We start from the raw sequence: 25,409 nt of genomic DNA on the forward strand, positions 1-25,409 counted from the left end.
TATAGAAAACTCACAGAGCAATTGGGTTGCCAGGTCTGGTCCATGTTCCTGTCCAGTAAAATGAAAATATTTAATAACGTTTTTAAAACCCCAGTCACAAACGTCTATTTAATAATTCTTGATTGCTGCCCTGACGCCGGATTTCAATATTTCTGAATACTCAATGCCTGGAAGCTAGCACAAATGGCTATCTAAAACTGCCAGAAATTGCCTTTCTGTGGCTCGGAATGTGAATGCGGGAATGTGACTTTGGGTCAGCCTCCCCTCTTCTTTTGAGAGGGATCTGTCCGTGGGCTCTCTCTGTCATGCCTACTTGTATTTAGTAGCGACTCTCTGCCCTGGAGGCAGCTCAGGACTTGGAAGAAATAATCTAAAAGCAAATACTTTATAATGGAATATTAAGGATTCTGTTTAATAATATAAAAGGCTGTCCCAAGATGTTCTGAGAGGAACATCTCTATAGAATTTTTTTTCTCTTTAATGAAGTGTTTTGCATTTTCCCTGGCAGGCCTGAAAACTCGGTTTGAGGGTAGTAGGTGCAGCCTGGGACTGAGGGAGCAAAGGAGATGAGACAAAGGACTTATGCTGGATAATAGGCTTTGAAAGTGTCAACTCTTTAACTAGACAGTCTAGTGTTTGGGGTGTATTTCCAGGAAAAAAAAAAGACCTGCCACGGAGACATGAGTTAGTTTATGAAAGTCTATCTCTATGCACTACTCAGCCAACTTGTTGTTGGAAATTTCGACTGTAGCTCTGTAGAAAACCAAGGAGCAATAATACCTTTTCCATTTTGATGCAATTCAGATGCCTTCTGCACTAAGGCCCCAGGGCAGCCTCCTCTCTGGTCAGTGTCAGCGTCCGGAGGCAACCCAAACAACAGTCCCATCAGTCAGAAGTCTATGTTGCAAGTGGCAGGAACCCCAAAGCAATCCAATTATTTAGAAAGGGGCTTCTCCATCCCCTCACCTTCTCTTGTATGGATGTGATCCTTATTCCTTCATAGTGAAGAAAGATTTTTCTCTACATGTAGGTTCGAACTCACTTGACTTCATGGCCTCCCGGCTCCTTGATGCCAATGAATCCAAGTAGACAAAGTCACAGAAGAACTCTGATTGGCTCAGCCTAAATCACATGCTCCCCTCTGGCCCAATCACTGTAAGAAGAAGGAGGTACTGTGATTGGTCTGAGTTGGGTCACATGCTCTGGTACTGTAGCATCTGGGCCCTTACCGTTTTGGTACATACTTGCCAGCTCTCTGAGGAAGGGTTTCTCTGGCTACCTGAGCTTACTCTGCCTGTGAACATGGCAGGTTGCAAGTGCTGAGGAATTAATGTGTCCCAGAAGCAGCTTTCAACCAGAACCTGCTGGGAGTTGGTGTATAAATACTAAGGGCTCCCTTGCCCCTAGGGTGATGCAGTTTTGAGACATGCATTCAATACTGTTTGCCAGAAATCCAGAGTGGGACTAAACTCCAGCTCGCCACCGTTGCATTTTGCTGGGCATTGCATTCTGTATTTGCTTCTTTTTCTTCCCTGTCTCACTCCACTTTTGCTGCAAGTATTTCCTATGATCACCTCTCAAATGTGCTTGCATTTGAGCCCTTAACACAGTGGCTTCTGGGGAAACTCAAACTAAGAGGCCATACCTTTTCCATATTGGCTGCCAATCAGTTACCATGATTGGCAGCTCATCACATGACTCAAACAGAGATAAAGTCATCACACGACTCAATGGGGACTCGCTTCCCAAAGGAAGCGATGTTTCTAAACATACAAAAACAGTGTCTATGCATTAAATAAAACATATCATGAAAAACACACACCCGGGGCAGCATACAGTGAGAACTTATGGCAAACCACTTCCCAGTGGACCACTATTTGGATACAAAACATGTCTGTCCTGATTCGCCCAGGGGAAGCAGACAGAACTCCCTGGTAGGTTGGCTCTGGAGAGGATGCTGTCTGAGGATCCTGGAGTCCAGGCTGCAGTGAAAGCTACACCTTATCAACACCTTCCTACCATGACTTCATTCATCCCAGCTGCATCTCGGCCACAAAGCTATCATGGCAGAAGGATATGCCCAGCTCCTCAGATGCTGGCCAGAGGCTGGGCGACTTAGCTCACGTTTGGTGACATTCCTGCTAGACACTCAGGCTTGTGTGACAGCCCATGCACATAAAGTGATAAAAGTGCTCTCCCGATCTTTGTGCCTCGGCTATGGTGTCCAAAGCCTCTTTTCATTCGGGCTTGTTGGTGTCTAAAGCCAAGCGTATTTCAAATATGTCATGGGTTGAGTTATCTAGAAGCAAAGCTGGGGGTGGGGGTTCTGGTGCATGTGACCCTGAGGGAGTGCTCTTCAGGTAAAGAGCAAACAAACAAATACAAAACCCCACATACCTCTATGGTTGTGAAGGAAGCACAATAGGAAAGGTCAAGGAGCTACACAAGGATGGGGTCTCAGGTAAAGTCTAGGTCAGAGGTTCAAACTATAGCCCTGGGGCCAAATCTGCTACCACCTGTTTTTGTAAATAAAGTTTTATTGGAACACAGCCATGCCAATTTGTTTATGTAGTCATCCCACGGAATCCCCAGGGGATTGGTTTCAGGACCCATTGCAGATACCAAAACCTGTGGATTCTAAAGTCCCTTATATATTAATAAAATTGTGTAGCATTTGAATATAACCCACGCACATCCTCCTGTATACTTTAAATTATCTCTAGATTACTCATAATACTTAATATAATGTAAATGTCATGTAAACAGTTGTTATACTGCATTGTTTTTTATTTGTATTATTTTTTTATTGTTGTATTATTTTTAAATTGTTTTTTTTTCTGAATATTTCCAATCCATAATTCCATGGCTGGTGGAATCCAAGGATGTGGAGCCTGTGTGTACAGAGGGCTGAGTGTCCACTGTCCAGGACTGCTTTCATGTTGCAGTGGCAGAGTTGAGTAGTTAAAACAGAGACTGTTATTATCTGGCTCTTTCCAGATAAAGAATTTGCATACCCCTGCTCTCAACTTGTCCCTATCCATTGGAGTATCCATCATAAAGTTGGATAATTTTACCCACCTCAAGGCAAGGGGCTGGTACCTTAGTGCCAGCTGGGCATTGGTTGGCAACCACCCCGGGTGTTGAGGATGAGGTGCGTGAAACTTGTTAATCTCAAGGTGGCGACTCCCATCACCAAGAAAGATTCTCTGAATACCAGGGACAGCTGTGAGCTATCAGCAGCCAACACTTGCAGCCACTGGGGATGGGCACACGCTGGGCAAAGAGGATATTTCAAGGCCCCACTGGCATCCACTGCAGTGTGTGCTTGGACCAACTCATGTGCTTCATGAAGCTGAAGAAAACCTGTATTTTCCACCTGAAACCGAACCATCATTATCTCACCTAGATCTCTGACACTCTTGCCTTCTGTCCATTCATCCCATCACTCTCAAGATGAAGTTGGGAACACTTAACAAGGTCCACTAGGTCCTGCCACCTGCTCAGCCTCACCTGGTTCGCTGTATTCTCCCGCCATGCGTGGCCAGAGCCCAGGGGACATTCCTCCACTCCTCCTGTGTACTCAGCTTCCCCAGCATCCCAGCTTTTTGCTCATGGTGTCTCTTCTGCATGGAACACCCTCCCTCATGCCTCCAACCTGCCACTGCGCCAGAATAACGTCTCTCCTCCACCCAGAACTCAGCTCAGAGAATGTTTCCTCCGAAAAACCTTCTTGAACGTCTTGCCCCACGCATCTCTTTGCCTCCAAGTAGCCAACATTCTCTTTGTGTGTCTTTACATACCGTTTTCTGTCTTGTGCAAACCACAGCACAAAAAAATGCATAGACTGTCTTTAGCAAAAATGTCATATTATTTGCATTACTTTGAAGCTTGTTTTTGCCTTTAAAAACATGAACCATAAGACATTGTCCAGCTTGATATGTGTAGAGTTAACTCATTTTTAACTCAATTTTTTTCTGACAGCTGCATGATATTCTATCATGTGCTCACATAGTGTGTGCATCACATGTATTATAATAATTTAAATTCAATTCTCATATTGATAGATATTGTGAAGAGTTCAGATTGTTTCCGTGTATGTGCGTGTGTTTGCATTTTCCCAAAGAATGGTGCAAAAAACATCTCTGAACAAAAATATCCCCGCATTCTGAAGCTTGCATTTCTGTAGGTTCAGTCCCGAGAAGTTGTGTGGTTTGGTCAATACATCCATGTACGTTACATTTTCAACACACAGTGCCAGATTCCTTTCTGCAAGGATAGCAAATCGCGCATCCAGCAACAAACAGCCTTGGAGCCTCCCTGTCCTCCGCATCTTTGCGGGTGCTGGTGGTGTCCTTCAATCCTTTTAACGTCTGCCGATCTCTTGGCAAAAGAACAGCTTCTCAGTGTTCTTCCGCCTTGCATTTCCTTGACTGTCTCTGATGCTGGGCATTCAAATACTGTGTCAATAACAAAAACAACCCCTTCCCTGATAGGACCTTCACGTGGTAATCGTGGGGGCAGGTGGAGACGTTCTGAGCACATCCTTCGCCCTTCGAAGTGATGTCGGAGGGACACCCACCTGCCCCCAATTGCTCTCCGGTGAAGAGCATGGACTTGGCTGTGTCTGACATACCTGGACATGCTCTGCTGTTTTGCTGCTCCCCACAGGGTGGGGAGAGCTTGGGTCTGGAGGGATGCATTGACGCTGGGGAAAGTAGGAGGTCCTGCCCCGTCTGTGACCATCTCCCTCTGTCTCTTCGCTTCCAGACACCACCCAGATGAACAACGCAGTGCCCACCTCCCCCCTGCTCCAGCAGATGGGCCACCCACATTCGTACCCCAACCTGGGCCAGATCTCCAACCCCTACGAACAGCAGCCGCCGGGGAAGGAGCTCAACAAGTACGCCTCCTTGAAGGCAGTCGGTAAGGGCCTCCGGACAGAGCTTCCTGTTTTCTCTCTGCTGCACTTGGCTGCTCCTTCTAGTCCCGCCTCGCTGTGTGGGGTGGAGCGTTCGGGCGAGGGGCGCAGGTGGGGTGAGGGCTGTTTCCTGGGGAGGGTGCTCACTTGGTCCCCACTGACACCTCAACCCCTTTCTCATTCCCCCTCTGCCCTAGTGAAGCCTCAGGGAAGCCTGACGTAGAATCCTGGTCTCTTGGTCTCAGAAGTGCCTGGCCCTTTAGTGGGTAGCACCCTTCCGCTGCCAAGTCCATCCCATCTCTCAGAAGTCGGTAAACAATGGCGCATTTTCACCCCAGGCTACGGCTAATCCAGTTCTTACCAAGTGTGGGACGCTGTGCTGGGCCCTTTACACACACTGTTTTATTTTCTCATAGTGACCCAGAGAGGAGAGAACGATTATTGTCCCAATTGTCAGATTTGGAAACTGAGACTCTAAGAGGCTAATTTAACTTGCTCCACATCGAGCAGCAGTGGTTGAAAGAGCTGAGAATTGAACCCCTGTTCTTATCACTCAAGAGCTAACGTTCCCACCGCTGCCCTGGTTCTGTCCAGTCCGTTCCCCGACTCATGTGTGTGGGGATGTGACAGTCATCCTGCAGTGACCAAGGCTCATGAACAGTTTGCTCCTAGCGGAGTCCTAGCCAATGGGGCCAAGTCAGTGATTCCTGCTTCGTGATTGGCTGTGGCCCCTCAGGTTTCCTGGCTAGGCCAGTAGTCCCCACGTGCAGACACCTTTTACCAGAATTACCTGGAGAACAGGCAAAACATGCCGATGCCCCAGTCCCTCCCTAGAGATTCTAACTGAACTGGTTGAGGCTGGGGCTCAGACATGGGCATTTTAAAAGTCCTCTCTAGATGTTTCTCATGTGAAGTCATCAGCCCCACAGCCAGGAAAACCAGGTCCCATCTCGAGTGCTTATTCGGAACTTCTTTTTCTAATATCCTTAATGGCACTTTATATTCCTGTATGTTCTTAATACAGAGGGGGAATTCCCCTTTCCTTCTCACTGTGTCCTGCGGGTTCTGTTTGTCCTCCCTGCCCCAGAGGAGAGATTTTAAACCCAGGCTTTCCACGTAACCTGCTCCTTCTCTGAGTTTATGCCTTGGGGAGCTAGAAAAAAAAATGAGGCAGATGTGAGTTCAAATCCTAGCTCTGCTGCTTACTGTCTGTGTGGCCTCTGGCAACACTTAACCCTTTGTTATTAGGTCTCAGTCTTCCAATCTGTAAAATGGGCATATAAAGGTGCCTGTGAGGTTAGCCAATGATGACTCGTGTGATGGCCTACTGAAGGGTATTCATTCGACGTAGATTGGTCACCTCCCTTCTCCAGCGCCCCATTGTCTTGTCACTAGTGGCTCCATGGATGTATCCCTTCCTGATTTCCATCTGAGAGTATGCTCAGATCTCATGGGAAGGTCTTCCTTTCAAGTATCTTTAAACAGTCTCCCTTTCAAACTCGGAGTGCTCGCCTTTCCAGCAGAACTGACTATCAGAAGCCCCAGACTAATGAAACAATTCGCTTTGGGTGGGACTCCATTTGATTGGTAGAGGTCCTTCTGCTCTTTAGCTACCTATAAAAATGTGTTCCCACAGACTTTCAGTTCCTCGAAAACTTAGGGCGAGCAAGAAGACCCCATGTACCGTGTGCTTTCTTTTATTATCAACTGCTCACCTTCTTTCCCTCACCCACTGCCAAGCCCCTCGTTAGAGACGGGATGGGAGGTAACTTGCCGATTGATTCCAGTATGAAATATCCTAATTCTGTTCTAACACCAGAGCCCAAATCACAGATGCTATCATGTGTTTATAGTGGTGACCATAGTGTACACAAATCAGATTCACAAAACTAGCATATTGGTGCCTAGCAGAGGGCCAGGCACAAATTAGGTGCCTAATGTTTGTACCGGAAGTCTACCTTTGGGAAATTCATATTCCCTGATCTCCTAGGACTTCCAGATGGAATCACTGAATCAATTTCCAGGTTGAATCAAATTTATAATACAGGTTGTGCAGCCTGACACGGGCTTTTCTAAATCCGAAGCCTTGTGAGACCTTACCTAGTGGTTACCCACATTTCATGCTGAATTTCTAGGCCCAGCTCAACCCTCATTGCACCCCCTGGCTGTAGCTTCCTTCTGTTCCATACTGTGTGTTTGCATAGCACATGCATCCCGAGCATGTTCAAATATGCTCAGATATTGCTAGGGAGGGACGAGGGCTGTTGCCTAGGAGAGCAAGAGTCAGGGCATCTTCTCCAGTGTCACCGTGGAAGTCTTCATAGACTATTTGGTGGCCCACTTCTCTTTCTGAGCCTTACAGTTAGGTGATAAATAGCATATGCTGTTATATTTTATTCTTTAGGCATAAAAAAAAAATCAACCCACATGTCTTTTCCTTTTTAAACTGGTCACACTAGCCTATGCAACTCATTTCTTCCACTTAAGCTCAGCCGCTCCTCCCCTCAACACCCAGCAAGTAGCTCTCTGGGAAAATAACAGATGGACATTCCAGCACAGCGCCTTAAATCTGTCCAGGATGTATGCAGGACTCCTTTACATAGCAAATGTCTGCAGTGCGTTTGGAAGGAAATTTGCAGCATGAAAATCATTTGACACGCTTTAAGGAACCCTCTGTTCCATACATCAGGAACTCCTGAAATGTTTGTTGAATGAATGGATGATCTTGTCTTTGACAAGAATAAAAAAAAAAAAAAGAACAGCTTGGTTGTAAGGAAGCACCTTATATCTCCTGGAAAACTCTGAAGGATCTCACTGGGTGCACACTGCCCCCCGCCACCATGCTGGATGTGGTTGATGTGCACTGCTTGTTTTTCCTCCTCTTTTCTGACTACTGTGGAAGTTCTCAGGGCTTTCTCTGAGCCACAGATGGTCTTGTGAATCTGGAGGACCAGTTTAGAGCAGATTGAGGGACTGCTTGACCCAGTGGGTCACCCAGGAGTCCACCCTCTGTCTGCACAAATAAAATACAAATCCCATAATAAGTGCTCTTTCAAGGGTTCTTTATTAAGGCATAATGTGACTTCATTAATAAAATCATTACTACTCAGAAGAGAGGTGGGTTTAAAAAAAATGGTTTACTGTTGAAAACTCTGCCACCTTCAATAAATAGACTCATTTTCTAAAAATTTCAATTCAGTGACAAGGGGGGAGGGTTAGACAGCCTTTAGGATTAACTGCTCGGTTCAAAAATACCTCCAAAAAATACATATCTCTGGTAGGCTTTAATATCCAGAACACTTCGCAGATAGAGATTCTATCTCTAACCTTACTTAACTGTGTGACTTTGAGCTGGTCGCCAAAACTCTTGCACTTCAGCTTCTGTGTGCGAAAAATGAGGAAGCTGAACTATATGGGCTCCAAGCTCCAATTTCATTTTAAAATTAGAAAATTGAATAATTCCACTCATTCTACTTATTGGACTACCTGGGTCATTAAATTTGTCCCATTCATTCACAGCCAATTTGGGCAAAGGGTGGCAACTATTGCTTGTTCTTGAGACAAATTCGCCCCAATCCTGCCTTCCTTTCTTTTGTATTCTATTTTTGTTTGCTTATTGAAATTGCCCTCATTCATGTTTAAAGAGAGCTCTTTTTTTTTTTTTTCCTCTACAATTCAGGGATTTGGGTGTGTACCATCTGGTCATATATAGCATGTGACTGCAGAATGGTCTCTGTTCCCAGGGAGTTCCCTGCCCAGCTATCAGTAAACGATTAGCACACACTAGGCAAATGTCAGGGGCTAAACCATACAGAACTCTGTACAAGAAGGGATGATGGGTTGAAGAATCATTCATTCAATTCATTCATTCATTCTTCAAACATTGAGTCTGGTTTCCCTTGATTGCAGATCCCACTGAGGCATGAGCCAAGTCTGTCCCATTTGTCAATGTATCCCCAGCACCCAGCACCCACCACGTGGGGCGCCTGGTACGTGCTCCCAATACCTATTCGCAAAACTAGAGAAAAATGCCATGTGACAGGCACCTGATCAAGGCAGGAGCCCAAGATGATCAGCAAGGTAGCAGAATGTAGCGTGGCCTTTGGAATTGGTCAGGCCTGAGTGGAAGACCTAGCTCAGACATTGATCAAGTAACTGCAGAAATTATTTAACCTCCCCGGGTCTCAGTTTCCCCATCTGTAAAATGGAGATGATAATTATAATACACAACTAAGGGCTTGGAAAGTTTTATGATATGGTGCAGGTAAAGTTCTCAGCCAGCCCTTAGCAAATACCGCAGCATCTTCAAGTCTCAGACCAGAGACTCGTTTGCTGGTTCATCTTCTTCTTCTAATCTCTAAGATACACTGGCAACTTGATTAATATACAATTGCCCAAGTTTCATTTTGAGGGAGAGAGCTGGATCTATATTCTTTATTCCGGTTTGATGGGAAAGATATACATGAAAGTTAACTCATGTCGCAGATCTGAAGAAACAGCAAGAAAGCAAACAGATGGCTTTTTGGAGCTGTCCTAAGGACCAGCAGAGAATCAGCTGAAACCTGTCCAATTTCCTCATCTCTAGTCTGGACAATAAATGTGGATGCCCAGACATATGGGTGCTAGATTCCATCAAAGAAAGATTCAGTTTCATTCAATTGACTCTCTTTATTAAGGCAAATATGTGGGTTTAAGCATTTCAGAAACATTTTCCACCAAGGCTGAAGTTGAGAAGTGTCTTGGCACAGACTGAGCCAAAATGTATCCTGAAAATTCAGTTAAGCACGCAAGTTCCCTGGCCCGAGCCACCCATGTGGTTATAGTGTAAGAACCTACCTGTGGTTCTTCAGAGGTCAGTTTGCAAAACATAGGTGTTGGTGGCAGTATCTCTAAAGGTCACTTGATAGTTCAGAAAGGGGTGGCTCCTGCCTCCAGAACTAGAAAAAAAGTCACCTTTTTTTTTTTTTTTTTTATAATTTCTGATGGGCTTTGCAAACAGCAGGCTGCTTGCATGTTGGTATTTATCTCATATTGACCCCTCATCTGATGTTTCCTCTAGGTTTCTGAGAGTTGAACTCCTAGGCTACCCAATGTTCCCGACCATGAGCCCTTAAGATGGCTCAGTGCAAGCTTGGCCACCCAGTATGAGAGACAAGATGTACCAGCATCATTGACAAAATGCTGTGTGCCTTCATTTTTAATTCTAAATTTAATTTTATTTTAAGAAAGCATTTCCTCTGTTGCTATTTGACAGGCAATTGACTATTTTGCCAGAATCACATTGCGTTTTCCAATAGCACTTTTGCAAACCCTAGCAACAATGCACTTTGATGTGGCAGGAATTCCCTCTTTACTCCTGGAATCATGCATGGAAACCCTAAGAAATGCATGAGGGTTTGACCAGGGATTGACCTCTGCTAGTTTGATGTTTTTAAAAAGTTAGGGCAGAAAGTGGCTTAATATTACTGAACTTCCAAACAGCACACCTCTGTGGGAAGCATTAGTTCCACCACTTTTCAGATGGGGAAACTGAGGCTCGGCGTAGTTAAGTAATTTTCCCACAGTCACACTTTTAGTCAGTGACAGAGCCAAGACTCATTCAAATGAGTGTCTGACTCAGAATCCTATGTTCTTTCCATGAAATGATGCTGTCTTCCGCAGAGCAATTTCTGGCATCTGAAGGAAAGAACCAGGTAAAAGAATGGTTGGGGGGGGGCTATACCCCCTTTTTTGGGGAAGGGTGCTTACTAAGGTATTCACTGTTTTTCTTTGTTTGAAAGTAAAACTTTTCCCATGATGCTGAGTATAACTGAGGTATAGGCTATAGTTGAGGCATGTTTTACATACAGTTCATAATTTTACAATAATGTGATTGTTGAAAAACGCACATGGTTTGGGTCACCACATCCCAATAAAGACAAGAAATATTTTTGTCACATTGAAAATTCCCTCACATCTCCTTCCTTTCAATACCTTAGGTCCCTCTTGATGAGCATTTTTCACCCAACAAGGACTTATCTAATGTCACTGGTGCGACCAAGTGCATAGCAGGCCTTTGACTACATGTTCTGCAGCCTGTGTGCCATCTTATTAAGTGCCCTTATTGCCAATGAATTTATGAAGGAGAGCCTGTTACTGCCTTGACAGAGCTCAGCCCTATATCTGAGCTACTGGGGACAGAGGTGACCAGGGAGCGGTTCCTGCCTTCAAGGCGAGCAGTGATGGATTTGATTGTGAGTACCATGGTTTCCTTGGAGCCAGTGACTCAGTGACTCGGTCAGCCTGTGTCCACCCACACAGGAAGGGCTGGGGCCACGTCCCTATATCCAGATGACCCTGCCTTGGAGGGAGAATAAGCACCGAGTCATCCCAGGTGGGTCCCACTTAATTTCAACTTCATCACCCTTCTGTCACTCCAATTTCCACTCGTGTGAGTGATGAGCGTGTGGAGTTCAGACCCGCAGGGGGAACGTGGCAATTTGAGCGTCCTTTGGCACGCCTGGGTGGCCAACCAGAAACGTCTAAATGGGGCCGGATCTGTGCTCTATAATCATCCAGATCACAGGCCGCTTGCTCACTGCGTCTCCTCCCAGCTGGCAGCCTGAGATGTCTCTGGAAATTGTGCCAAAAATGTTGAGGACTTGGTCTTTCCAGGTAGAGTCCTAAGAAAGGAAAGGAGAGCTGGCAGCACACACTGATTGGTCAGGCTCCAGCCAATGAGGAGAGGCCTCACGGGTGGGTTTGCCCCACTTTAAGTAAAACCCAATCTTACAAGAAAGAGCTTATCGAGAGGGTGTGTGGGGCAGTGGAGGTATAGCCATGCCCACGGCCATGCTCACCATCCTGTACTCCATGAAAGGAGTCACCATAGAATTCTGTTAATAATATTAGATCCCCCAGGGCTCATTCCGTACATCTGAAAAGGAATTCAATTTGGAGAAACTGATTTATAATGAACATTCCAGACACACATCTGTTCTGTAAAGCAATATATTACTCATGATGGGATTCTCAGATAACAAGCTTGATCCCTTTAGTGATCAGGGGAGTTTCCATACCTTAGAAAGAGTGACCCTGTGGATAAAATTGAATTCATTCATTCATTCAACAATGTTTTTCAAACCTAGACTGTGTGCTGGGCACTGTGGTTAGGCAGTCCCTACCCCACCGAGCCGGCCACCCAGTATTTAAAGGTACAGTCAGCAGAGCCCGCCCCAACCTTGAATTTGTGCCCCCTTTCAGCAGGGGGATTGCAATAAAAAGGGTCAGTATTCATCTCATGTCATCAGAGTATGGTCTTTAGCCAAGGTGAGCTCCTGGAACTCAAATTTCCCTTTATTTCTAAGCAGGTGGAAAGTTAGAGCCAGAGTTTCTACTTAAGAGTTCTCTCTCTCTCTCTCTCTCTCGCTTCTCTCTCCTTTCTCTACCTTTTATAACTGAAAATAATCTAGGCCTTTTTCAGGGCACTTCTTTTGGTCTTCTGTTGGGTGTTAAGTAGACACTGTTTCAAGGCCTTGCAGAAAGAGGTACACACAGTTGCATGTGGACGCCTGGCTCCTCCCCCTGTTCCCTGGGTCCCCTGAGGCCCGATCCCCAGGAGGCTGCAGCCGGGGCAGCCGGTAGCACCTGGGCATGAGGGGCACAGCGACCACGGGGTGCCCTGCAAACAGATCAGCATCTCTCGATTGTTATTTTTTTAGGAAGTTCTGATGGTGACTGGACTGTATCGACACTAAAGTCACCAAAAGGTACCGTACAGCTTTTCGTAGCTCTTGTGTCCAGGTGTTGTTGCCTTGAGCATTAAGTGACAAAGGAACAGAGAGTCCTAGTGTCTCTGTGTGACCCACGCACACGTGTGTCCGCCTTGGGTGGCATCTGCGAGTCCGTCTAAGTTCCAGTGTGTAGGTGTTGTGTGTGTGTGTGTGTGTGTGTGTGCACGTGCACGGGAAAATTGTTGGGCAATGTGCTCCCCCTTTCTCCCCAATATTTGTTGCCTAAAGGAAAACACCACTATGAGAAACCATCTCAGGTAAGGTGAAAAACATTTTTTTTTTCTCAGAAAGCTACAAAGACAATATAGCAAAACACAAGGTAAATTAATGTGGGAGAAAGAACACAACTTCTGAGAAAGAGATCAATGAGAATGAGTTATTGGCCAAGGGTCTTGGGAATGATTAGATTTTTAGGGAACTGAACACTATTTTCGGGTTTCCTGAAGCATCCTGGTGAGCAGCGAGAGGGAAGGAGTTGGTTGACTCGAGCCTGTGAGTTAACTAGCTGGGCGGCTGGGCCAGGTGGTAGCTATAATTAATATATGAGCTCCCTAATACATGCCAGAGTGCTGGCCCTTCACATCACTTTAGCATTTAATTCTCCGATGACCCAACTGTGTAGGTGTCGCCATTCCCACTTACAAATGAGGACACAACGTCTGAGCAAGGGGCAGTCTCGCTAGTCTCAAGTCACATAGCTGCTAAGCCGCAGAGTTGCAATTTGAACCCGTGTCTGTCTGACTCTTCTTTTAAGCTGTTTTCCACTGGGGTGTGAGAGAAGCAGCTCTTTTCAGATCAGACCAGAAAGGCCGTTCTCTTCTTTCGTCCCTCCTTCTGCTCTGTTGGATTTGGCGGTGGGGAGGATGTGGCTGAGTCAAGGAGGTGGAGGTGGAACCCTAATGGCCGCCCTTGAACTGTGGGGAATTAGGAGACATCGCAGGGCACTGGCATGGCCATTTTCGCCTTCTCAAAAGATCGTTCTGGCTTCTAAGTGGAGACTGGATTACGGGAGCGTGGACTGGAGTTGGGGACACCCCACTGGGAGGCTCTTGCAGGCGGGCAGTGACCTGCAGAGGGGTGGGTGGAGGATGGAGAGAAGACGATGGAGTGGAGGGAGAATTGAGAGGCTGCAGGATGCAGTGAGCGAGTGGAGCAGAGGGGAGCACGGACTGTTGGACCAGTGGTTCTCAGGTTGTAGCAGCTTGAGCATACCTCAGCATCACCTGGAGGGGTGTTAAAACCCAGATTCCTGGGCCCCACCCCGGAACTTCTGATTCACTAAGCCTTGGATGGAGCCCAAGGAGTTGAGTTACTAGCAGGTCCCAAGGTGACACTGATGCTGCTAGTCTGGGACCACACTTTGAAAACCACTGCTGCACAAATAATCTTGCTGGGAAACTAAGACCTTTTGATTAGTTCTCCATGAGTCTTTTTATGGGCTGAAGGCTCTGAAGACGGGCGTTTGTCCAGGGTCCCAGATGCTCAGACTCAACCTGGGTTGTAGGGGTGAGGGGAGGAGGGTGCATTGTATTTCCTCACCAGGAAAGAGCTTTCCATCAGTGTGTTTAAAGAGAATCCCCCAGCTACCCAGTTGTTGCCTTGAGAGAGACAGATTTTTGGGTCTTGCATTAGATAATAACTGTTCACATGTCAAAGTCCATTTTTAGAAATGCAAACAATTTAGAACATGACAGACCTACTAATTTGAGGCATAAACTTTTTTTTCCCCCTGTCTCTCCCCTGTGAAAAACAAAGCCATTATGATCCCCGTGACAGCATTTGGAGGCAGTCTGTATCCCTGTCCTTATATCAGCCTGTTGTTATCTGATGGATTTAGAACATACTTCAGGACAGGTCAAAAGCTGGGGCTTGGAAGCTGTTTTCTACCCAAACCAAGTTAACCTCACTTATCTTGCTAAATGCACATTTATTTATGCTGTCTTGTCTGGGGAGGGGAAAAGGGGCCCCATGTGAAGGCCAGGTCCAAGTTCCTTTGGGGTCATTGGTCTGCCTTTAGTAGTCTCTACTCAACCTGCAGACTCAGAGCCTAGAGGCGTGATAACAAGGTTAGGGGGGTTGTATATCCTCCCCTCCCACATTCTGCCACTTTCTTAAAAGAGAGAGACAAGCTGGGTGTGATGGGCTTAGACTCAGACACCCTGGGTTCCAGTCCATGACCCTAATATCATTTGCTAGTCTTGTTTTCCTCAGCAAGTTACTCAACCTCTCTGAGCCCCTATTTCCTGATCCACAAAACGGAGACAACCATGTCACCTACCTCCTAGGTCATTGCGAGCTAAGCCATTTAAAACATGTGTCACCATCCCTGGCATGTGCAAAATGATAAATGCATGTAGGTTATTACTGGTGCTACTATTACTGTTGTCATCAGGTGAGCAAATTAAAGGCTCTGAAAAATCCTGTGGTAATAAAACTGGTAAACTCTGTCTAACCTACCATTTGGCATCTGATCTCTTTTCTCTTTAGGAAAACCAGTGAACATCTTAATATCCAGTGGCATGAAGGTTGCTGGGAACCCACTTTGGGACCATAGGGCATTAGGTTGGGAATTAGGTAGAGGGGTGGGTGTCACCTGGGGAGGTAGGATAGGGGAGAAGAAAGAACAAGATGCATGAAGGTGCCAGTTTCCCACTGCCACCTGCATTGACTATGACGTAGGGGAAGGGGCTGTATCTGCCAGGACCGGAGATGCAAGCGTCATACCTGTGTGCACTACTCCGTTTTTCACTACCTAGGACTTCCCGTGCAGAGTGCCCCCTAGTGGTCATTGCTGTGGATCTGCCCACGCCCAGCCTGGGAACACCTGCCCTGTGTGTTTAAATCCCACGGTGGAAGACACTGCCTCAAGACCATCAGACTATCCTATTCAAGATGAAGCCGTGTCTTTGGAAATCGGTTCCTTTTGCAAAATGCAGCTTAAAACCTGACTCAGTCCAGTGCCACGGTGAAGCAATCAAGTTGGGGAAGCTACCAGCATAGTACTGTGATTTAATCCCTCTGCCTCCTGGTGGAATCAGCCTCTGTGCTCTTCCCCGGACTTCTGCTTCTGCCATTGCCAAAACAGCGGCCATCAGACTGTCCACTCTCCATAGGGTTGCAGGGAGTACTCGCATGAGACAAGGCCAGCGCCATAAAGTGTTCAACACAGGGCTTGGTATATAATAGGAACTAAATAAGTATAAAAGAATCCAGTACTCACAAAGTTTCCATTTGCCTCTGCTTCAGAGATGAGTCTTCCAGAAAGAAATACACTTCACTTAACTTTTCTGCCTTAACAGATGAGGAAACTAGGTCCCCATGAGAAGAGTTAGGTTGCCTAAAGCCACACAAGAAAGTTACATCACAACAGGACCAAGATCAATCAAGACCTCAAAAAGGGGCTTAAGGACTTGGCCGAGAAGTGCTGGAGATGCTTGTTCCGAATGCAAATCCTGGCCCCACTCACTCCTAAGGAATTGGAACCTCTGAGTGTGGGGTCCCCACATGTTCATTTTAAAAATGCATCTCCTGGGTGATTCTTATGTGTGTGAAAGTTTAGACCTAACTTTTCCTGAGCCCCCATCTTGGATGCAAACACAGTTGGCACGAGAGTGCCAACTTTCACATGCCAGCATTTCTCCCAGCATGAGGACTTTTGCTGTTCTCTGCAATAAAGCTGTTTTCTTAGTGGTGGTTTGAGCTGGGGCTACAGCTGGAAGGTAAGAAGAGCCTTAGAGGTGAATAGTCTGGGATTTGGTTTCCTGCTCTGTCACTTATTAGCAGTGGCAGAATAATTTGGCCGCCAAATTATTCAACATCTCTAAGGCCTTAGTTCCTTCATCTGTCACATGGAAAGAATGATACTACATTGTCATCTTTCTATAACACATTGACTGCCACACCAGAGACCTAGAAACTTTTCCTTGGAGCCACAGTGTTTAATTACAAAAATAGAATAAAAACTTTGAGTATAACGTAAAGATAAACATACATAGAAAAATGAAACTTATTGACTTCTATTCATGTAATCCACATTTTGAGAATTCAATTGTCAATATTAATTGTTACTATAAGGACATCAACAAGATTTTATACATGCTTCACATGGCCCCAGGGTCAAAACTAGAGTGAATTAAATACCACTTTCATGGCAGTTAATGCGTTAAGAGAGTTTAAATGAGACAGTATAGGTGAAATGGTTAAAATAGTGTATGAACCATAGTAGGTACTCAATAAATCCTGCTTTTCTTTTTCTTCTAAGAAAATTGAGGTAGCCCAGTGAGAAATGTTCATTGAAGAGACGCTATAGAAGGCACGAGACGATAGGCAGTGTGTAGTAGGGTTACGGTGCTATTGGGGTGCACACATCCTATATACCATCCTGGGGCAACACCCACCGAAAGGCAGCTTTAAAACATTACTTGATGAAATTCAGTCTTTTGCAATTTCCTGATTTGGGTTATTGGTTTGGCAGCGAGCGGTAGGGTACAGAGAAGGTGGAAGATAGGAGGGTGATGTGAGGTGAGGTTTTTTAATAAAAATCAAATCCCACCCGTTCCTGAGTTCATCCCTTTTTGAAAAGCACACAGCGAGCGCTGGAGTTTTGATGAGCTTCCTTGGGAACCCATAGGGCATGAAATGAATCCGTGGAGAGAGTTCTCTGGGTTTCAGAAAATGGTGTTGCATCCAGAGTGCAGTAAATATCTGACTAGTTTGAAAGTGTGTCCCTCTGAGGCTGAGCCAGCCGGATCCCGTCCATTTCAACACCCACAGCACACAGTAGGCACTCAACATACCTTTTGTTAATAAATTATTAAATGAAGTTGGGCATAGCATTTGAAGGGAATCTTGTCTTTTCTGAAGAGGCACTGGGAAGTATTATAGAAAACCAACCACATGGAAGTCAGGAGACCCAGTGTTGCTTCTGCCCATTGGGTGTCTGTGAGCTTGGTGCTAAAGTTACCTCTCCTAAAAAAAAAAATGGAAAGTTTAGGATTATTGATCTTTTTGGCCCTCTTGACTTTTATGAGTAAAGATCCCAGGATTTGCTCAGATTAGTTTGTCCACCACTAAACAAATAGATATGGGGAGGGCAGTGAAATGGGGCATGGCTGGGGGTGGGGTGGGGAAATAGAGGGATTTGTTGTCCAAACCCATGGAGTAAGAATAGGCCAGAGGTGGATCCCACCTCTGAGAGTTAGGGGCTTTTCCTGGAAGTAGGGCGAATGAATGGTTGGTATTTGTATCAGTTATCTATTGCCGCAATAACACTGTGTAACAAATGAACCCAAATCTCATGGCTTAAAAGTTCTTTAGCTCAGCAATCATTTAGATCAGGAATCTATGTGCCAGGGATTTTGGGGGAAGTGCGAGTTTCTCCGGGTCTCATTGGAGCTCACACATCTGTCTGGGAGTTGGCTGGATGTGGCTGCCCCAGGCTGGTTTGAGCTGGAACGACTGGGCCTGTGCCCTACACATCTCTTCCTCGGAGAGGGCAGCGGACATGCTCTCATGATGATGGCAGAGGTGAGCAAGAGCGACCCAAGCCAGCAAGCGCTTCTCCAAGCTTCTGTCCTGCCTGCTGACACCCGTCAGTCACATGAATGAACTCAGAATCCGTTGGTGGGAACACAAGAGCCTCTTCCTTGTCTTTTCTGGAGGAGTTTGAAAGTCACATGGACAAGAGTGAAGAGCGTGGATACAGAGGAGGGAAGGACAAAGAATCGATCCATGTGTGATCTAACATAGGATCCCAAATCCCATATTCTCTACTTTGAGATGGTCCCAGGAAGCTACAGCCAAGGGGAAGGTGGCAAATAGGACTCGGGATTTTTACCCTTAATTTGTTTTGTTTTAAAAACCTCCAATTGAACGACATTTTACCGATTGGGAGGATGATCAGAAGACCACACAGTGCATTTCTGGAAAGACATATCCACACGTACAGATCAGCCAAGCAGGGTGCATGGAAAGGGACTGAGGGAACATTGCATCCGGGGCCCTGTGGCCCCGTGGCCCTGTGGGGTCTGTGGTCAGCCCAGGCTGCAGCGTGGGCCTGTCCGACTTTGTTCAACAGCCTTTCAGAAAATGGTGACTGCAAGCGGCAGAACTGCCTAACAGAAGAGAGGAAGGTCTGAGCTTTCAGGGCACTGTCAGCAACAGCAAGAGGAGATTCACGGGGAGCTCCTGGCAGCCACGACAAAGGTGGCTTTTGGTACAACCTGGACAGCCTTCGTGCAAAGCCCAAGCCAGGCTCTGTTTGAGCAAAGGTAGCAATCGTTCCTGTCGGGAGCCTTCAGGGTTAAGACAAAAAAAAAAGGGCCAGGCTCCTAGACATACTTTCTTGTTTTCTCTCTGAGAGAGAGAAAGCTTCTGGAAAGATCCGGTGCTCTGCGGGGTGGGCCGGATACCCTGAGCTTCAGCAGGACCTGCCTCACATGCGATGATGATCTCCCCTACTTACGTCTCTGCAGCAAGGGCCTGGACCAGGTAAAACGGGGCCAACTCGCCATTAAGACAGACCTTTGCATCTCCTCCTTAGCCCTTTCCTGCTTGGGAATCTTGGTTTTTTTGTTGTTGTTTTTTTCCTGCCTTTCTTATTTCTGCCTGCAGACACAGCCTCAGGAATCTGCGCAGCTTCATAGAACGTATTTCAAAAGAAGAGAGAAATAGCTGTGCGTTTCTTTAAAACAACGCGAACTCTTCCCCTTTTACTTTTAAATGCAGCTTGTGAAGAAGAGAAACAAACAAACAAAAAAAAACAAGCAGACACCCAGAAAACATTCCTCTGTAAGTTAAAGTAAACACTGTCCAATGGTGCCAAAAGGTCCCACAAATACGGTGGCTTAAGAGAAAGAAGTACATTTTTCCTTTTTTCAAAACAGCTTGATTGAGATCTAATTCGTATATCACACAACTCACTCATTTAAAGCGTACAGTGCAGTGGTTTTTGGTATGTTCACAGAGTCGTGCAACCATCGCCACAATCAATTTGGGAACATTTGCATCACCCAGAACAAGAAACTCCATCAGCATTAGTAGGCGTTTCCCATTTCTCCCCTGCCCCCATCCCAGCTATCTTCTCCCTGCTACTCCCCAGCCCCAGGCAATCATGTGTCTACTTTCTGTTTGTCTCTCTCTATTTTATTAGACACTTCTTTCTCATGTCATAGTCCCAAAGTGGGTGGTCCCGGTTGGTGGGGCAGCTCTGCTCCAAGGGGTCACTCAGGGACCCAGGCTCCTCCAGTTGCTGCACTGCCACCCTTACCCCATTGTCCTCATCCATGTTGTTACAGTCAGTTGCTGTCCCAGCATAACTCTAGCTTCTGGGAAGGGAAAGAGAGGGCACTCTGGATAAGTAAACTTTTGTTTTTTTTTTAAGCAAGTAAAGTGGAGTGGAAGTTGGACTTATCACTTTTGCTAACGTTCCATTGGTGAGCAATCAGTCGCATGGCCAAATATAGCTTCTAAGAAGGCTGGGAAATCTAGTTGGGTGAAGTTGTGCTCAAGAAAAAAGGTAGAGCAGGTCTGATCTGGGAGGTAAGCAGTCTGCTACAGCATCTTCTCAGATGAGGCTGTACATGTCAGGAGTCATGCCATGCACCATGTATAACGTTCTAAGCTTTTACATGTCTTTTTTTATTTTTGAGTCTCACTCTGTTGCCCTGGCTAGAGTGAGTGCCCTGGCATCAACCTAGCTCACAGCAACATCAAACTCCTGGGCTCAAGCGATCCTTCTGCCTCAGCTTCCCGAATAGCTGGGACTACAGGCATGCGCCACCATGCCCGGCTCTACATGTCTTGTTTCAATGACCTCTTCATTGCATTCTGCAAAGTAGATTTTATTATCCTCATTTTGTAATCTTTTTATTTTCTAACAATGACAGCAGTAGCAGCTGCCATCTGTTGAATACCTACCAAGAGGCAATGCCATTGGTACTTGACGTGATACAAGGTGATTGTCTACATGATTCTCTTCGATACCCTCAACCCCTCCACCACTCGGACCTTGTTATTTCATTTTCAGTCTTATAGATGAAGCTCAGACAGCTTAGGTAACTTGCCTCAGGTCTCAAGCCTGTAAGTGGAAGAGTTGGGATTTGAACCCAGATCCCTCTGCTCTATGAATTGATGCTTTTTCCTCCATATTGTAAAGAAGATTTTACAGTCATGTAAAATCAGATTTACAGTACATCAGATGCTTGTACTTCCAGTCTTTGTCTTCTGGTGCACTGAATCCCTCAAGCTCTCAGCCTCATGAATTCCTCTTCCCTTCTCAACAGTCCCGGATCTCACTGTCCTGCTTTGCAAGACCAGCGTCTCTCCTATGGCTTTCAAGAGCTTGGTGTAGGATTCAGAACCAACACTTTAGCTCCTCGTCATCATGGAAAGAGAGGGGATTGTGCAAGCACAAGGAAAAAAATATATTGATTAATATCTCAAAAAAAGGATCTCTACATTGTCCTGGGGATAATCGGTGTGCAACAGTATGAAGATCCTACCTCTTTGGCACAAGGGACCAATTAAGCGAGAAAAACAAGTGGGATGTTCCTGGAGATTGTCTGGACTGATGACAGAGAAACCTCATCTTCTCTCGGTTCTGTGAGAAGCGTGCAGCTCTTTCACCAGCCCTGGGATAGGATGCCAACTTCCGGTCTGCGGCTGGCCAGAATCTCTCTAGCCAAGGTCAGCACAGCTCGGAGGATGCGCGGTCCACACCTCTTGTAATGAAGCAGCCGGCCTGAGCCCTGCACAAACCAGACCTGGCAGGGAGCCTGACGTCACCTCCCCGCTCTTTCCTCTTGCCCCACCTTAAGGAAGAAAAAGATAAACATATTTTGCCTTGAGGGAGAATCTGGGGCTTCATTAAACTTTTGGCTGTGACATTTTGATGTTTTCCTCTTGAAAATATGATATTGACATGTGTGCCCCAATCCCTGAAGAGGGTGAAACCTCCAGCCCATTTCTGATATTTTAAAGAATGTCATTGGGATTGAAATATCTTCAATGTTTTCCTTACCTCATCAAGTCTGTGTCGTGGCCCCCCCCGCTACTGTGCGCCATGCCCTGGGCTTGGTGTCGGGGATACAGCAGTGAGCAGAACAGATACCATCTCTGCCCTAAGAGGAGCTTATATTCCAGGAAGACAGACAATTCATAAGTAATGAAGAAAGATAATTTTATATGGCAATACAGGCTGTGGACATATTAAAATAGAGGTCATAAGAGCAACTGGTGGGGTTCTTTCTTGCATCATTAGGAGGGTGTTTCACAAGGGGGGCTTTGGTTAGAGGACAGAATGACAAGAAGGAGCACTTTGTCAGGGGAGACCACAGGGACAGGGCCCAAAGACCCTGAGATGGTGATGAACTTGGTGTGCTCAGGAACAGAGGAAAGCCATGTGTGGTTGAAAAGGGTTCCCCAAGTCCATGTCCAGTCCGAACCTCAGGTTGTGAACGCACGTGGAACTAGGGTCTTTGTAGATGTAATCAAGCTAAAATAAGGTCACACTGGATAACTGTGGGCCCTGATCCAGTGACTCGTGTCCCTATAAGAAGAGAGAAATTTGAACTCGCATGCATGCGTGCACACACAGAGAAAACGGCCACGTGCAGCCAGAGGTGGAGATCGGAGTGATGCAGCTACAAGGCAAGGGATGCCCGGGATTGCCAGCCACCACCGGAAACTAGGAGAGGCGAGGAAGGATCTTTCATTACCAACTTCAGCAGGACCGTGGCCCTGCTGGCACCTTGATGGCAGACCTTGATGGCCTTCAGAACTGTGCAGGAATTAATTTCTGCTGTTCTAAGCCACCCAGTTTGTGGTGCTTTGTTATGGCAGCACTAGGAAACTAATAATAGACCCTGTGCTGTGTGCACAGTAAGGATGGAAGAGACGAGAGTGGGCAAGTAGCCAGAGACCGGGCCATGCAGACCTTGGGGACCACCACCAAGGATTTAAATTTTATTTTTAAGTGAGATGGGAAGATTAATCATCGTGTTTCATCATAGTCTTGAATCAGAGACAGAGACTGATATGGGAATGTGAAAGCTTTGGTGGGGAGGCCTCGCTTACCAGGTGAAACCCATCGCCTGAGACACAAGAATATCACCCAGTGAGAACGAGCTCCAGGAACCCCTTTTTCATATGTCTTTGGCCCAAGGAAAGGAGGTAGGTGGGAGGCCACCTGCCGAGACCCTCAGATGTGCAGATTGTTTTGAAACTGGTTATTACCTTCACGTTCTCCATTTCCACGGAAGCGAGGCTCCATCCCGCCCCGCACCTGTACAGGTGTCTGCTGCTAATTAAGAGAGAGACAGATGGAGGAAGGTATAGTTTAATTTTACAGCCCTAGTTTCTTCAAGGCAATTAGACACATCAGAAGGAAAGCACCTTTTTCTTTCTTTCTCCCTCTTTTTTAAATGAAGAAAAATCAAACTGGAGAGGGCCGGTGTTGTTGAAAGGCTCACACATCTGTTTCCTGGTCGGATTGTCAGCCATCTGCCCACGAGGTACCGGGGCTGATTAGGTTAATGCATTTATTAATGGGGCTTACAAGACTGTTCAATGAATCTCTGATTTCTTTGACAAGGAGCTTTTTAATATACTGAGACAGGGACCACACTGCACAAAGCTGAGCGAGGCCAGGTAAGCATTTCTTCCCCCTCGCCTGGCTCCAAATCAGCGGGGACAAAAAAAAAAAAATGTAAAAGGGATTTCATGAAAACTGCATTTATAGGTTATGGGAATAGTTCATCCACTGAACCTCCAACTACCTCCTTGTTGTGGAAATAATCTTGAAAATATCTCTTTGGAGGACAGTTTCATGCCCCAGGCACCAAATCTGTGCCTGCCCTGCACTTCTCTAAAACACCTAAGAGTTCCCTGGAGGGAGGATGCTGAGATAGATCGGTTGGTGTGAATAATATAATCTTGCCTACGGGACACGGGGTGATCTGAGGACCCTACGGGACACGGGTGATCTGAGGACCCCTTGCTTTCTTCACTCGACCACACAGACATGCTTTCAGTTTCCTGAAGCTACTCTTCTTCTCAACCCAAAACTTTTGCAAATGCTATCCATGTATCAGTTATCGACTGCTGTGTAACAAATGACCACAAAGCATAGCAGCTTAACGTAGCAACCATTTATTGGAATCATGATTCTGAGCCTGCTTGGCGGTTGTTCTGGTTTGGGCTGGATTGGCTGCTTTTGGCTGGACTTGCTCTATATCTGTAGTGAGCTGATGGCTGTCAGATCCAGGATGGCCTCGTTGGACATCTGGCACTTAGCAGGCTATTGGCTCTGGTGAACATGGGTAACTGGCATATGGGTTTCTTATCCTCCAGGAAGCTAGCCTGGGCTTCCTTCTTCACATGGAGGCAGGATTTCAAGAGTGTGAGAGCAAAACCTGCTAGAATCTGCTGGTCAAAGCCAGCCACAAGGCCAGGCCAGATTCAAGGAGTGGGAAAACAGACTTTCCCACCTTTTGATGGGAAGAGCTGCAAAGTATTACAGCCATCCTGGCAATAGACCACATTCTCGCTTGTCTGGTTGCTCTTTCTGATACTCTTGACCCTTAGATCTCAGCTTAAAGAACACTTTAAGGAAGCCCTCCCTGGCCACCACCTCCCTCCTGGCCAGATCAAGGCTTCTTTGTATAAGTTCTCACAGAGTAAACTGGGCACTCAAAAAACACAGGTGGAAGAAGGTAAGTGGGAAGAGAGAAAAAAAGGCAGGTGGGTTTGGACCAATGCCTGCTTCGTGCCTCGTAGGTTGCCTGCCATGGAATAAATGCTCAATTAATATCTGTCAAATTTAATCCAGCATCTTTCATAAAGCAGGGGATAGAGGAAATATATTTATTGAACAGTTACTGTATTCCAAGAGTATATGTGCTATGCAGCTTGTGTATCTCATATCATTTATTCTTCACAATAAACCTGTGAGTAGTTAATGTCATCCCCATTTCACACCTAAGGAAACAGGTATAAGAGGCTAAGGGCATTCCCAAGCTCTCACAAACTCAGGTCTGTCTGATTCGGGAGCCCACAGACTTTCTTGTCCACTCCACTCTTGCCCTAAGTACCAAACTCTGTCTATACCCAGGGAGTACCCAGTACCTGGTTCACCAAGAGGAAAACTCAGGGTTAGATAAGGAGCAGCATGTGGATTCTCCACGTGGGACTCAATGGTTCCCCTGAATGTGACTTCTTCCCCCATCTGAACGCCTCTGTATCTACTTTTTAAAAGAACTTTCTGAGAAGACATCGCCTATGCCAGCTGCTGGGATGCCTAATTCATAATCAATTTTGCCTGCTTGTCGGAAACAGGAACCTTCGAATGCATCTCGTGCGCTGGGCAGACCCCAGACCAGTCCAGTGTCTGGAAAGAGGAGCATGAGAATGGCTGATTGTGCATCACGCCTGGGCACGTGATTAGGGCGAGTGAGATGTTCCCACTGGGAGGCAAGTGGGAAGGGATTCTTGCCCTGATAGTCTCCTCTGTGCTCTCATGGTATTTTTCTCACATATTCATTCATCAAATATTTATGGAGCACTTTATATCTGCCAGGAGCTGGGCTGGACGAGGCTTATGCAATGGTGGGCCTGGCCTTCTTGGAACTCTAGCGAGCAAGACAGATAATAGTGAGTGACCCCGCATGAGCAAGTGTAAAAGGGCAGCCCTGGTGAGTGCGGTGGAAAAGAGTCTATTACAG

General features: G+C 46.2%; 1 protein-coding gene across 2 annotated transcripts in view; it reads left to right on the plus strand.

Moving 5' to 3' along the window:
* Nucleotides 1-25,409, plus strand: part of SHISA9 (shisa family member 9) — a 275,651-nt gene that overhangs the window by 232,780 nt on the left and 17,462 nt on the right. Inside the window, exons 3-4 of one of the 2 annotated variants that reach the window (XM_012760770.2) lie at nucleotides 4,768-4,923; nucleotides 12,619-12,666. In XM_012760770.2, the coding sequence (XP_012616224.2) occupies nucleotides 4,768-4,923; nucleotides 12,619-12,666 (204 nt within the window). The remainder of the gene's footprint in view (nucleotides 1-4,767; nucleotides 4,924-12,618; nucleotides 12,667-25,409) is intronic. The other variant, XM_012760771.2, reaches the window with a different exon arrangement.

The sequence above is a fragment of the Microcebus murinus genome, chromosome 19, assembly GCF_040939455.1.
Source record: "Microcebus murinus isolate Inina chromosome 19, M.murinus_Inina_mat1.0, whole genome shotgun sequence".
Taxonomy (NCBI): domain Eukaryota; kingdom Metazoa; phylum Chordata; class Mammalia; order Primates; family Cheirogaleidae; genus Microcebus; species Microcebus murinus.